We start from the raw sequence: 15,939 nt of genomic DNA on the forward strand, positions 1-15,939 counted from the left end.
TATAAGTTATTTGGTAGTTATCAGTCCATATTAGTACAAATAAGATAAATAAGATATAGGAGAAAATCTTTCTTATCTTTATTTAAAATAAAGATAATACCTTTATTTAAAAAAAGATAAAATATTTTTCAGGTAGTGAAAATAAAATTATTAATAAAACGTTTTATATAGTCAAAAGGAAAGTTAAGGGATTTAGATTTCATATAAATAACAGGCGTTTTAACCTAGTAATAAAATAAAAATTTAAGCTATTTAAAAATGTAATCTATTTTTAATTTATTTTAAATACTTAATTAATTACATCAAAACTAAAGGCATTACTTACCTAATTATTTAATTTCAAATGCTGGAAAATATCCCACTGCAGAAACTAACATAAATCTAATGGAAACTAAAACCCAGGATTACTTAGCAACCAGTGTATAAGTCTATATAAAAAAAAAACTTTCTAATCCAATACCAGCAGCAAGAAGAATAAAATATATTAAAAGAATTCTGTTTCAGAAAAGTATCTATTTAAATTAAACATATCACCAAACTCTGTACATGAAAACAGCCTCCCACTTGTGATTTCTTATATTTGTTGTTGTTAGTTACTGGTTTGTATAAATTTTATTTAGGGTTGGAACTGAAATATGCTGACTATGAACAGTGACAGAAGACTGTATTTTGTTTTAATAAAGGGTTATTATGTTCACCAATATTAAAAATTAAATAATTTTTAAAATGAAAGTGAAACTGATTTTAAAAAGTTCCTCCCTAAAACCGGTTTAAACTGTTTCACAGATAAGTAGGCAATATGTTATCTACATTTTATAAAATTTCTGTTGAGTAGCAAAAACATCAACTGTTTCAGATTAGATAAAAATTTTTCTAGAAAAAAGATAATTTTACTAGATTCAATCAATGTTTCGCTAGTAAAACTAGCATGGGTTTAACATAAAGAAGTTATCAAACGGAGAGAAGAGATGAAATTACAATAAAAATTTTTAAGTCTACTGTCATCTAGACAGATGGAAGACAGGACATGACCTCGGTATCCCTTCCCTGTGGAAAATAATTTTTTGTAAATTTTTTCATGGTTAGAGTATAAAATGATTGAACTGACTCCAAAGATTCACTACTGTATAACTCAGAAAACATATATAGAGAATAAAGGCACAAGTAAATGTTAACTATCAATAAGAGGGTATAGTGGTATTATATTCTTTCCCAGCAAATTAACAACTATAATTTTCACATAAGCAAAAGAAAACCCCAAAAGGTCCGACAGATCCATTTCCAACATGTTTGTTTAAAAGTTATATTATGGCCTATTAAACGTATATGTGACTAAAGAGAGATTTTACATGTTTCTCATAAAAATACCTGCCTAAAACTGGTTTAACCTGTTTCACAGATAAATAGGAAATGTTGTATCTACATTTTATAAAACTCTGTTGAGTAGCAGCAAAAACACCAAAGCAAATTTTGCAAATTAACATTACTATACTCTTGTAACAGTTCCTGAAATGCTCAAATGATTTTTTCCGTTAGTAGTCTAGAGCAGAACTAATCAAAATTAATGATTAGTGTTATTTTAAAAATCATTGAAAAATTTTAATAGCTCTTTTGACATTCCAAGAAGTCTATTCTTTAAGAATTTCTTATTCAGTTGATTATTTTTAATAGTGGAACTTCGAAAATCTCAACAATATCATAGGGGCCAATAATTTTGATCTAATGTCATATGAAGAACATCTTTAAAAAGTTACTAGATATTCAGATATTAGGATTTTATACATCTCTCTCAGATATTAGATAACTAAGTTCTCAAATTAGAAAATTCTATAATATGCTTATTTGGCTTTAATTATTTTCATTTCTGTATTTTTTGTATGTTAGAATCTCAAAGAAAAACCAAATGTATGAGTAAATAGTTGAATACACATAAGCCTCCAATCTAGAATTTACTCTCACTTAACTACATAAGATTCTAAAATTGTTATGTTTCACAGCTCCATTGCTTTTCGTGCTAAAATTTTTTCTAATCTTTGTTTGATTTATAAACAAACACATCCTGCTTATTTTTTGGTAAGTTTCTATCCATTTTTCCCATTATAAGCTTTGTTGCTGAGAGTTGTCTTTAGAAAAAGTCAATTTCTATTATTAATATTAATAAAACTGCTTCCTAGAGTGAATCAAATAAGTCAGTGTAGTCAAGTTTTTTCTTTTCTTTTCTTTTTTTCTTTTACTGAATGAATGAGTAAATCAATCACACACCAACAGTGTTGTAAATTTAAGTGCAAAAGCATTGAAGTGCTTTACTACAAATTACAACCTAGAAACACGTTAACTGAACAATTAAAATTCATACAATCAGATTTAGATATATAACAACACAAAGTAGAAACAGAATTACAGTACATTTACAACACAAGACAGATACATGAATTCATTAGAAAATATTGTAATAAATAATTCATGAATTATAGTGCAATTGATTTATGCATAAATATAACTAATTGCCTAACAATCAGTTTATATTAACAAAATCTGTCAAAATCAAGGCAGCCACAGAGTTTTACTAAATTACTGCGACAATGAAAATACTGTAATTAAAGAACAAATACAAGTATTTGTACTGTAAACAACTAAAAAAATCAGTCTCACTAAAGTTAGTATACAATTTAATATAAAATTGTCATTAGCTACCAGAAATGGTTTAAACAACTTTACTGAGCAGTAGTTTTCTAAAAACAGAGGCACTGTTTTTTTCTTTTCCTTCTTTTTTTTTAATATAAAATACTTGAGGAACATTCAAATAAGTAGAAAGCACATAAGGATTGCTTTCACCTTCACTAAAAGTCTGCTGAAACTGGATTTTTCAGAAAATTGTCAATTAACAAGTAGCAACTGGTAACTAAATTTATAAAGTACTTTGAAAGTTAAACATAAAGAACACCTTAATAGAATCACTGGGGAGAAGAGGAACCCATAAATTTCCCTGCCTTTCCTAGTTTGTATAATCAAAAGTTAACTCAATAATTAGAAACATTTTGTTTCTTTTAAAAGTTATGGGTTGGTCATTACCTATAAACTATCAAAAAATATTTAATTTACTATTTCTGACCAAAAATAAATAATACGAGTACTAAAATGCTGCAAATTAACTATAATATTACCTATAAAACTACTGATCACTGTGAAGTCAATAGCAAAATGATCCCTGATTTTATGAATCCTGTAAAGTTTTTGGTCAGGTCATCTTTTAAATGATATAAAAGTGTTCTGTAAGTATCCCTTTACTATAAACTTCTCAATCAATTTATTAATGTAAATATAGTGTGAGGAATAAAAAAGCTCAATACAATATAAATATTATGTAATGCATTCAAACCCCCCAATTTTTGCAGGTAAAGTTCTGTATAAAGAGGTCAATAAAATTGTGTTGAAACATTTACTTTAACTTCATTTTTCAATGGGGGGGCGGAGGGGAAATATATTAAATAATCCAAGTTCTGGCCCTCACAAAATATGGCTTAATTCTTTAAAAAGAAAGATGACTCTGACATCTGCTGTTTTGCAATCTATTATGTATAATTTCTTGGGGGAAAAAAAAGAGCAAGAGGATTCATATCCTAGTATGCAAGTAACTTTAATAGCTGAAGAGGGTTCAGTATAGATCTGAGAGACCAAATAACAACTTGGTTGTGTAGTTTCCTACTCTTCAGTTTCTTTAAACATATGTAAGCAGTTTTTAAATGTAATAGCTGAAAATCTCTTTAGTATTATATGTATATATGATTATTAGATACACACAAACACAAGTGTAAAAACACATGTATTTGACAAGGTGCACTTATTTTTTAAATTCAGCTTTAAGTATTCCTTTTGGACTTAGGAAAACTGGCTTAGAAAAAATGATCAGAACCTGAATTTTAACAGAGAAAAGGGGCACTCAAAGAATTTTGTATTTATGAAGCAAATCCCCATTCTTTCTATGGAGGCACATGCTTTATAACATTTTACCACTAAAACTGCGTACTCCATAAATCCAACATGGATACTCTGAAACACATTTTAAAACTGCTATACAAAATTACTGGTCTTTCTCATGAGTCTAGTAAAAGTTAAAATGCACTGCCCAGCTTCTAACTACCTAATTAGTAGAGAGTTTACATTACTGAAAGTTCAAAACAGCTTCAGTGTTAAATATTTGTAAATCTATTCAAGACCCTGAACAAACTGCAAATTTGGTTATTAGCAAAATGATAATGTATCGCCCACCAAAATGAAATCTGTAATTCATTTTGATAAACTGAAAATGTTTTGAAATGTCACAGCAGCAAATATATTAAAGTTACACTGAGGTTTTTCAATAGTAGGAGTGTGTCACAATCCTTAAAATTTAAAGTAGTCATAACATCAACTAACCAGCACATTTAAACCAAAATTATCATTCTCAAGCTTTTTCTGTGCACATTATAAACATGCTCTAAGCTGCATTCCAACTTTCTTTTCTAACCTTACACATTAGCTTATTTTTCAAATGAAAAACAAAATTAAATTATTTTAATAATTAAATTTAAATTACTTTTTGTTCTTAGTATTCCATCTTACATTAAAGGATTCTATAGCTGCTGGGGTTAACTATGTGTCAGTTTTTTTTTTAAAGTATATACCTTATAAACCCCAACTTCCTGCTAAATCAACTATTAAATGATAAATATTAAATTTCATTATACATATCATTTAAGGTTTTCTATTTCTGATGGATGCACTTGAGTGCATTTCATATTTCATAGAATGCACTGTAGTGTACTAATACTGTATATATTAATTTTTATTAGTGTGGAGATAGCTGTCTGTTTAAACTTTGACTGGTTGTTTCATATACTTACAATAAATGTAAGTATGTTATGCAAAAATGCTTACAAACTAGTAATATCATATTTCCATTAAAAGATGGTTCAACTGAATGGCTGGAGTGGTCTTTCACCAATAAAAATATTTCACTTGACAGTTACTTGTTTTCCCACAATGCTTTATGCTATTGACTACTAAAGAAAACCTGAATCTTTTTCACCTATTTATACAAGGATTAAATACAAACTATCAGAATTAAGTAAGCAACTATATAATTCTGTCCACAGTGAAAACCCTGAATAAAACTTTTTTTCAAAAGGCATGTAAGTGGTTTTTGAACTGTAAAATTTCATGTCTCCTGTCAGAGTGAGCATCTGTAATTCCCACATGTGTGTATATAGACACACAAAAACACACCTGTGCACATACACACGCAAACACACATACACGCACTCACGCACATACAAACGTTTTCCTAACAAGTAATCTACACAGGCTTGCTGCTGTTTTTGCAGCTGCCAGTCCCTGAATCTGTCATATTATATAACCCAGTGTCTGGTAATCGGAGTTTCTTCTTCGGAGGAGTCTTCAGTGTTCCAGATCTTTCTTTTACCTTGTATTCTAAAGTGCTGTGAGGTACCCCATAAATTCCTTGTGCTTTGGAAACACTCATTTTTCCGCTCATTACCATCGCAATAGCCTCTTCCATTATTTCATGATCATATTGCCGATAACGGCCACGTTTTTTCCTGGGCTGCTTATTATCTTTTCGATCCAATCCATCTTCAGTATTTTCAGAGGTTCCATCAACTGTTCCATTTTTAGAATTAAGACACAAAGGAGAGAGGTCCCCATGTAGAAAATAAGAGTCAACACTTGAGTGAGTTACAGGCCCAGAACATTCTATTTTGTTCTGTTTAGGGAGTATATTTTTCAGTTTTTGGAGGGCTGATCCTTCAAGGACTGGAGAGGTTTTGGAAACTTGATACATAACATCCAGCAGACCAGGACCATCAGGTTGTGGTTTTGAAATAGAACTTACTCGTAGCTGAGGAATTTTTAACTGTACAGTAGGATGTGTTTCATATTGTAGGCTTTCATTTTTTTCTTTAAATTGAGTAACCATTTTCTGTAGAGTTAACTGATGGAGGTAACTGGAAGCTGTTGGGAATTTTAATTCTGAGGTTTCAAGTAGATTGAGTTTACTTTTTTCTGTGCGCTCTGCTTGAGCTCTTGCCCACAAGGCTACTTTTTGCAGCACTGCACAAGTTTCTTTACTGTCTTTATATGAGTAACTATCATTGAAATCTCGAGTTTTGTTTTTAAAAGATGCAGGCTTCCCTGCTGGTAAGGCTTCTAAGTGGAGAAGTAAAGTTTTTTGAGGTATGCCATAAAGTATGCCTGCTTTATTTATGTCCAGTGCTCCAGACTGAATGTCTTTCAAAGCTTTTGAGAGCAAACCATCTGCAAACTCAGCACTTCTTTCCACATAGTCCTCTCTGTTTCTGTGTAGTCTCCTGGATGGATGGAATGAAACGATGGTAAACTGATGCATGAGAGACTCTCACACAGCTATGGAAGGGGAGGGTCCACTCCTTTATTATACTCCTTGCTTAGGTAACATCACTTTTTAAGTCTGTGAGACGTAGTAGTTACTCCTTATCAAAGCAAACGCTACAGTCCTGGTAGGACAATGTGTCAATCATACGGTGGCCTCAACGGGCAGACCTTCCAAGAACATAAAATCCTAACTCAGTATTTGTAAAAATATTCTCATGATGTTGCTATTCCTCTGACAGATGCTTGTAGAGCAACACATAATTTTTTTACAATTAGAGTTCCATTATATAAAATACCCAAATCCTAAAGGAGTTTTTGTTAGTAGAAACGTGACGTTACCGCTAAACAAGTAATAAAAGAGTCAACCCCTTTAAAGGAAATTTGTAGCAGTAAGAATATTTCCAAACACAAACACCCCATATCTTTCTCTAGATAAAAACTTAAAATTTGAAACAAGTAGATATATTATATTGGGTAAAATACTTTTAGATTTTATACATGTTATTTCTATTTTGAATGTATCGTTATAACTTTCAAAGTTTAACAGAAAGTTCTTTATACCTCATCACTCAAAAAGCTATTACAGCCTTAGTTGAAACAAATTATACTCTGTATCTGAGATTTAAATGTTACTAAAAAGCTTCTTATGCAAATTGTTAATGGAAGATGCAAAAGTTACCCCCCTAAAATTCCAAAAATCCAACAGAACTTCACTATTAATGATTTAATTAATTAAACAGCTTTCAAAACATGAAAGGACTTTCTGTGGTGATTACTAGATATATTAAGTCTGCCACCACACCTAAAACACAATGAAAAAACTCTAAGCACTGTAAATTAGTTATAAGAATTAGTAAGTATAGTACTTTTAAAACTAGTTGATTGTTTAAAAAATTAAATAGTGAAATTACATATTTTTCTTAAAACTGCCTCCTAAATACTGAATTTAAAATTCTCTACTCGTCCTGCTTCTTAGTTTGTATTCCATGATTAAGTTGGTAGTTCATTTTAGTAACATGAACTAAAGTTTGGTGATTGTTCTGATAACTTTTCTTTAACAGAAAGAATAAAAAAGAAAGAGGAAGGACAAATGAAAGGTATGAAAGACACACATTTATGAGTGACAAAAATTCTGGAAGAAAACTATATATGTCAGTCTATTCAGAGTAGTATGAAGAATTCTCTGCTTAATTTTATATTAATACTAAATTATATTTCCTAGATATTGCTTACCCAGCCACTGAATTTTCAGAAGAAGGATCACATATGGATGACTCTTCAGATTTTATGCTGGTTTTCTTTGTAGAGAGATCTAACACTCCATCCCCTATAATTTTTGCAAGAGAAAAAACTTTATATTTGTGACAGATAGGTAATCCTTATATCATAACATTTCATATTTTGATGATCCACTAACTAATGACCTAAAAATTAATACTGGTATTTGATATGTGGCCACTACCAACTCATCTTATGATTTTTAGCAACAGAACATGACTGGGAAGGCACTACATAGGAAAAAAGAACAGAGGAAGAGCTGGCATTGCCGTGATATGAAGAAATTAGATAAAAATTGTTCAAAATCCACCCTTGTTCACCTTTCTCTTCTGTAGTGAAGAATCACTCGATTGCTTATTCAATAAAAAACACGACTGTTTTCTATTCAAGGCTGCCCAGATGATGCTTTGGGTAAGTGGGAATAATGTATGTTTAACTAAACCAAGAGCATAGAAAATAGGATGAATAAGAGAATGATAATTAGCATTTACTAGGACTATTCATATGTGGAAAACATACGTTAGGTAATCTATGACTCTACGCTCAACCAATGTTATTTTTCAGAGCTCACAGTATAAAATTTTACTGTTTTAAATAACTGAAATGTACAACAGTTGAATCACTGACTATGTAACATATTGTGGTTATTCTGTGATTAGATGATGACACAATAAAATAACATTTTAGGAAAAAGTAGCTTGTTAGAAAACAACTGCCTATGTATTTCTTACTCAAGTGTAGTTATTATTATTATAATACTGAATTTACATAGACAAAACTTCAAGTGACTCAGATATGTTGTTAATCTGATAAATTTCAAAATCAAGAATAAAAATAAACTGAATTTAAAATACAGCAATACAGATGGTGAATGTGTTGCTGCTGCTGCTGCTGCTGCTAAGTTGCTTCAGTCGTGTCCGACTCTGTGTGACTCCATAGACGGCAGCCCACCAGGCTCCCCCGTCCCTGGGATTCTCCAGGCAAGAACACTGGAGTGGGTTGCCATTTCCTTCTCCAATGCATGAAAGAGAAAAGTGAAAGTGAAGTCGCTCAGTCGTGTCCGACCCTTAGCGACCCCATGGACTGCAGCCCACCAGGCTCCTCCGTCCATGGGATTTTCCAGGCAAGAGTACTGGAGTGGGGTGCCATTGCCTTCTCCGGAATGTGTTTCTACTGATACCTAAAAAATTGAAAAAGCTGTAAAAAATCATTTTAAGAAAAATCCATGTTTTAAAAATTATACCAAAAAATTCATCTAGGTTTAAAAATAATTCAGTTATGTGCAAAGCACTGCTGGAATTTGGAAAGCAGTAATTAAAAATGCATAAAGTACCTCCTCATGGTTCTTAACAATCTAGTTAGATAATTCATACACCACCACCACCATAACCATATTTCAGGCTGATGATATGTGCTATTTAGGAATAAAGCAGAGTGAGCTGATAAAAGTAATGAGAGTAGGCCTAAGGCAGCTGCTGTTTTATTGAGTATTATCAATTCAGGCCTCTTTTGACTTGAACACAATCCTGAACAAAGTGAAAGTAACAACCAAGCAGATTATCTGGGGGAAAGCTTATAGAAGGATCAGTTTGTGCAAAGGCTATGATATGGAATCATATCTGGAATATGAGGAATAGCAAAGAGGCCAGGGTGACTGCAATGGAATAAGCCAGAGTGAGAGAGCTAAGATCAGAAACCAGGCAGATCATATAGGGCTTTGTAGACAATGGCAAGAAATTTGAATTTTATTTTGAAAGACACAATAAACCACTGGAGGATTCTAAACATAAGACTGACAATTTTAATTTTTTTAAAGGATTAATCTGCTGTGGGGGGAACAGAGAAACCTGTTGGGAAATTGATATGCTATTTCTCACCTTTAGGCTTTCACACTTTCAATTAAGTTTCCTCTGCCTAGAAGTCTCCTAATCCTCTCCTCCTATCCTCACATTCATCCTGTGCATGTGGGTTAAGCTGCTTTAGCCGTGTCCAACTCTGTTCGACCCTATAGACTGCAGCCCACCAGGTTCTTCTGTCCGTGGGATTCTCCAGGCAAGAGTTCTGGAGTTGGGTTGCCATTTCCTTCTCCGGGAAGGATAAAACCAGATCTTCCTAACCCAGGATCAAACCAGGTCTCTTACATTGGCAGGCAAGGTTTTTTTTTTTTTTTTTAATCACTAGTGTCACCTGGGAAGCACCAAATCTTACTCATCATTCAAGACACAACTTGAACTTTGCTGTCATTGTAGGTTCCTATACTTGCAACACTTACCTATATTATTTAGCAGTTAGAAGGCCATAATTTAATTGTTTATTTACTTACTAGTGTTAGCCACCAGACAATATGTTGCATGAAGGCAGAAAATATGTCTATTTACTGATGTAGCCCCATTCCCTACAACAGTGGCTGATACACAGTAAGTGTTCAGTTAGGTATTTGCTGAAAATAATTTAGAAGTAGAAATTCAGTTATTGCTAGAGGTTACAAAGCCTAGATTGAAAGGATAAAAAGACTGGGCAGACAAGTATATGGTACTGCTAAGTCACTTCAGTCGTGTCCGACTCTGTGCGACCCCATAGACGGCAGCCCACCAGGCTCCCCGACCCTGGGATTCTCCAGGCAAGAACACTGGAGTGGGTTGCCATTTCCTTCTCCAATGCATGAAAGTGAAAAGTGAAAATGAAGTCACTCAGTCGTGTCCAACCCTCAGCAACCCCATGGACTGCAGCCTACCAGGCTCCTCCATCCATGGGATTTTCCAGGCAAGAGTACTAGAGTGGGGTGCTACTGCCTTCTCCAAGTATTTGGTACATACTACCTTAAAAGTTATTAAATGAAGTATTTTTTGATCTCTTTACCTAATAAATGCCCCAGTTTATCCATTCAGCTCAATCTTACTCTTAGTCAACAACTCATCTCAATGCTCACACTTACTGAGCAATTAAGCCATGTGCAATTCATCAAAAATGCTATGTGGTGTCACGTCTCTAAAACATCCAGTGCATGGTTCCCCCTGCCTAGAATGCTCTTTCCACTTTTCTTTATAGATTCAGACCCACCCCTGACCCACCCAAGTAGAAGCTTAATGTCACCCTTGTCAACAGCATCCTATAAAACTTAATGACACACTCACGAAATTTTTGAGTTACGGACCTTTTTTTCCCAAAAGACTGAATTACTCAAGGTCAGGAATCCTGACATATTTCATAAACAAAAATACATTTATGTAGGTTATAGCATATAAAACAGTCTTCATAAGTGTTATCCCTTGTTAATGTTCCAGAATACATTAATGAATTTCTCCAATTTTAAGTTCTACACTTTTGATATGATTAAGGTTAATTATTTCACTAACTATAAATAAGAAAAAGAGGTGCTGAGAACTCTTCCTCTTCTCTCCTTTACATTAACTTTGCTAACTAGGCTGTAGCTCCCTGTAACTGAAACTGTTAGCCACTCAGTCATGTCTGACTCTTTGCAACCCCATGGACTATATAGCCCATCAGGCTCCTCCGTCCATAGGATTTTTCCAGGCAAGAATACTGGAGTGGGCAGTCATTTCCTTCTCTGGGGGTATCTTTCTGACCCAGGGATTGAACCGGTGTCTCTTGCACTGCAGGCTGAATCTTAACTGCTTGAGTCATAGGTAGCTCCCAAGCTAGGGCAAAAAGGTATTGTTCTTTTTGGACTGCTCCTTGACTGCTGGATTGGTAGCTGATTTCAGTCTTGAGGAGGAACTAAATTTAAGATCTGTTTCATCTTTAAGAGAAACTATTCAAATCAGGACTATATATCTGATTCACTTTCTTTAGGAACTCTAAACAGTGATGCAGATAAGAAATGCTTTTTTTTCCATAACCCCTTCTCTGTAACTAGGCTTCCCATGTTACTTATAAAAAAGATCTCACTTTTTATTAGCAATTTGTCACCTAAAGTTATTTTGCTGGTATCAATTCCTTTTTCCGTCATGAAGGCTGCAGATCAAGAGCTAGAAAAACGTTAAATACCCCAAGGATTGTTTGAAAAACAAAAAGAGAGGAGGAAAAATAGCTTGGGAATCACGACTGAGGAAAAAAAAAAAAAATCAGGAATGGCAAAAAGAGCATTTTCTTGCTCCTGTTGCTGATTTACATTTATCAGTATCACTCCTTCATAATGGAGATGTCACGTCATAACTAGATTGTTTTGTGCGTACACATTCAAAGTACTAATAATTAACTTGATGGATAAAAACTGAACATCTATTATGCTAAATGCTGCAGGGCAATATAAAGTTAAGTAGAGGACAGAAAGAGACTGAAATTTATTTAACCATTCACCTTTTGGTAGGTTCTTAGGTTGCTTCAGTTTATTCACTGTTACAAACAATTCTGAAGTGAAAATACTACTAAATGTTTTCTAGTATTCATGTGAAGAATTTTTCTAAGACGCACACCTAGGAATGCCAGTGCTGGACGGTATATATTTTGAACTTCTGTAGATATTACTAAAACTTTTTCCACAACCTTGACAACACCTGGTGTTGAGATTTTTAATTTTTGCTAATCTGATAAGTAAGAAGAGCAAGTTGCAGGAGTAAATTAATAAGAGTACATTTGATATATGCTTTTATATGGATATCTAGAGCACACAGAACCGTTTTGCTTACAGATGCACAAATACATATTATCAGAGGTTGCTTTCAAGGATAAACAAAAGGATGAACAGTTCCTTAAGAGGAAACATACTAGAAGTAAATATGATCAAGTAACACATTTATTAGTTCTGAGTGACAGGAACATGATTATTACACTGCATTTTACTCTATGTATGAAAATTTTCCAAATAATAAACGAATTATTTCCATTTACTGGTTGTAGTCTGAGCATTAACACAATTATTTCTCATCAAACATTAATGCTAAAGATACAGAATTAGAGAGAGGCTGGTGTAATCTATCAACAAGGTCAGGTAATTGTTAAATACATGACACTACCAGATAACTTTAAAACTAATACAATTATGTAAAGTTTAAAAATAAAATTAAATTAAAAAAAAATTGGCGTTTGAAAAATTGAAACCATGAACAAATTAAGCAACTTCTTGAGTATTAACATTTTATTGGGTTAATTTTTTTAGAATTCACATTCCAAAACCAAGGTTTGGATTTCTGTTTACAAACTGTTCTCAGTTCTGTATTCTCCTGCAAATACCTGACAAAGAATCTGTAAAAAGAAGATAAATGCGATCCACATAATACAGATCTTTCACTCCTCCAAGGGCACCATTCTTTCTCATCCCTTAGCTGCCCTCTGTCCATTCGTCTAAGTACACTCTATGCTCTATTGGCCAGGCTACATATCACTTCAGCATCATCCCCTCAAAGAAGATTTTCCTAATTTACCCCCAGCCTTCTTTCATATTCCCATAGTACTCTTTGTATGCTTCTATTTGTATTTATGCATTTATGACATGTTATTATAATTTGCCAAGTTTAGCACTTGAACTTCAATAGTACTGTGGGGAATTAGTAACTATTTTTAGGATCTACTTACAATTTATATCTAATTAAGTATACTTATTTGGCTGATTTTCTCACTAGACTTACTTCTAAGCAAGGCCTGAAATGAGTACCTCAGTAAACACCAATTCACTGACTCAGCAATGGCTTGCCCAGTTCTGTCACATCAATCCTGCATACAGCAGACCCTGACTGACAAAATTATCATGAAATCAAAGAACTTTGTTCAGCCAGTTGAAAATGACAGCACAGTGAAGAAGTTGATATCTTATATGGGAGAGAAGTTAGTTTTACACAGAAACTCCATTCAGTTAGAGGTTGAGAATGATTTTTAATAATCCATTTCTGTATTCGTTAGGTTCTAATAATAACAGATTTTCTTCAGAAATCTTAAGACTGCTGATCATTAACCACTTAATATGAATATTAAGTATGTTAAAAACGTATTTATCAACTCCTCACAATACTATTGATCTCCAGTTGCCATACCAAGAATGAACATGAGTTTAAAAGACCTTCAATAATACATTATGTATCATCATCAATATTAAAGATGTAAGTATGAATAAAATTTAGTATATGAAGGCAAGTGAATTTTAATGACAAACTATCATGTACATTTTATGCTGTTTGGACAAGGAAAAAATATTCCAAATTAAATTTCATAACAACACTAATCACCAGCACAAAACTTTCTTTCAAATCAATGCTATTTAACATTTTATGATGTTTGATGCAAATCTATGCTAATAGTTTTAATAAATATCTGAACACTATTTCTATTTTATGTCTTTGATCATTTCTTATCTCTCCTTAAATAGGTCATCCTTTTAGCCGCTTGATGTACTGTTCTAGTCAGCCTTCAGATCTTTCTTGTTTTTCTCTACTGTACTCTCTAGAAGATTCCCCTGATTTCAAATATAAATATTTATATTTAACTGGTTTCTAGAAAATAGAACTTATAAAAATCTACATATATAAAACTATAATATTTTTTGAGTGTTACTCTAAGAGCATTATATGTCTTAACCCCTCTTAGGGCTCACACGTCCCAATATAAAAATAAGTTTTTTTAATTTGCAATTTTTAATGATAAAACTGAAAGTGAAATAGAGGTTAATTATCTTGCTCTTGGTCACACAGTTACACTTACTGTCATTCAAACTCAGGCAGTTATTCCAGACTCTGATTACTCTATTAAACTACAATATCTAACCTGTGTAATGTTTCAAAAAGTCAAGTTACAATGGTAATGATGTAATAAATTTGCTACCATCACATATAACCAGTTCAGAAACACAACAATTTTGGAAATAATCTAGTAATATGCTATCAAAAATCTTAAAAATGTTCATACTCCTCTAAACATCTATCTTAAGAAAATAGCATTTAATAAGAAAATGCTTTTATGTACAAAGGTATACCAAAATCTCAAATATATGTAAGCACAAACATATATAAATATTTGCACTATATATATATAAATATTCACACTTAATATAATTTTGCTAATTTTCTCCTTTCCCCAAGTTTGCCATAATGAGCATATATATTAATGAAGAAACCCTACAAACTTATCAATAAAATACCAAACTATAAAAGCAATCACTTGAGTTTATCCAAATTTTATTTTAAAATTGTTTTTGTTACTTGTTTAACCATTGAGTTAGAGGCATAGGGGAAATAATCAATATAGCATTAGAGCAGGATATCAATTAAACTTTAATATTGGTTTTTCCATCCTTCATTTGCCTTCTTCTGCACATCAAACACACTTTTTAAAAGGGAAGAGTTACTGCTTTCTCGATGTGTTTTATTTAGTGCCTACATAGCTGAAATCTCATAGAATTCATTCACCTACTATTTACTAATAATGACAAGGGACAAAATAAATCATAAAAAAGTGCTTGTAATAAATTTAGGATATAAAAAGTACTACTACTAACCATAATTAGGAAATATTACTGGTAAAATTAAACAACATTTCAGCACTTCCACCCTAAGCCATTTTAGAATTTCATTGTAGTTCTTTTTTCTTTCTTCACTTATTCCTTTAAGCACCAAACCAAAGCCAAAAGGCTTCAAAGTCAACATCTTGAAAAATATTTTGTAAAACACTCTTTGTTTATACCAAGTATTACAGTGTGTACTCTGTAAGTTTAACCTTCAACCAAACTTTAAAAATGTGGGATGTATGCTTAGTACAACAATATTATAATGGAAAACTTTAGATTTGCTAGTCCTTATCATGTTCATCCAAAGGTGATCTACGAGTTTTAAAAATATTTTTACTGAAATATTACATTCACAACAAGAATGAATGTAAGTACACAGTCTAATGAATTTTTAACATTTCGCTGTAAATAGCAACTAGATCACCACTGTCAACCTGAAGCCCTCCCCATTGTATCTCCTCTGGTCACCTACCTCTACTATCTTGACTTCTAACAGCTTTATGCATGCTCTTTGAAGTAGCAATTTCACTTCTAGGAGTATGTCCTAAGCAAAAATTAAGATTCAGTGCACAATTTTAGCTTGAGCATGTATATCTGAAGATAAGTATAATGTAATCCTTCCACGAAACAGAATACTATTCAGCTAAAATATATTGATGTTTTAAAATATTTTAAAAATACAAGTTACAGAGGATATATAATCAATGATTTGTGGGAATAAGCTCTGGGAGGAGAGAGTGAGAGTAAGAGTGTGTAAATGTATTTTTTTCCAGAAAATGATTTGGAAGGATTGAAAA

At 32.5% G+C, this 15,939-nt stretch overlaps 1 protein-coding gene across 14 annotated transcripts in view; it reads right to left on the reverse strand.

The window, feature by feature from the left end:
• The window catches only part of LCORL (ligand dependent nuclear receptor corepressor like), a 180,137-nt gene that overhangs the window by 26,908 nt on the left and 137,290 nt on the right, over positions 1-15,939 (reverse strand). For 10 of the 14 annotated variants that reach the window (XM_061419751.1, XM_061419739.1, XM_061419742.1 and 7 more), the window contains one exon: positions 7,642-7,735. In XM_061419751.1, the coding sequence (XP_061275735.1) occupies positions 7,642-7,735 (94 nt within the window). Of the gene's footprint in view, positions 1-2,277; positions 6,366-7,641; positions 7,736-15,939 lie in introns of those variants that run through there. The other 4 variants (XM_061419750.1, XM_061419749.1, XM_061419747.1 and 1 more) reach the window with 2 other exon arrangements.

Source organism: Bos javanicus, chromosome 6 (assembly GCF_032452875.1).
Source record: "Bos javanicus breed banteng chromosome 6, ARS-OSU_banteng_1.0, whole genome shotgun sequence".
In the NCBI taxonomy this organism is placed as follows: Eukaryota; Metazoa; Chordata; class Mammalia; order Artiodactyla; family Bovidae; genus Bos; species Bos javanicus.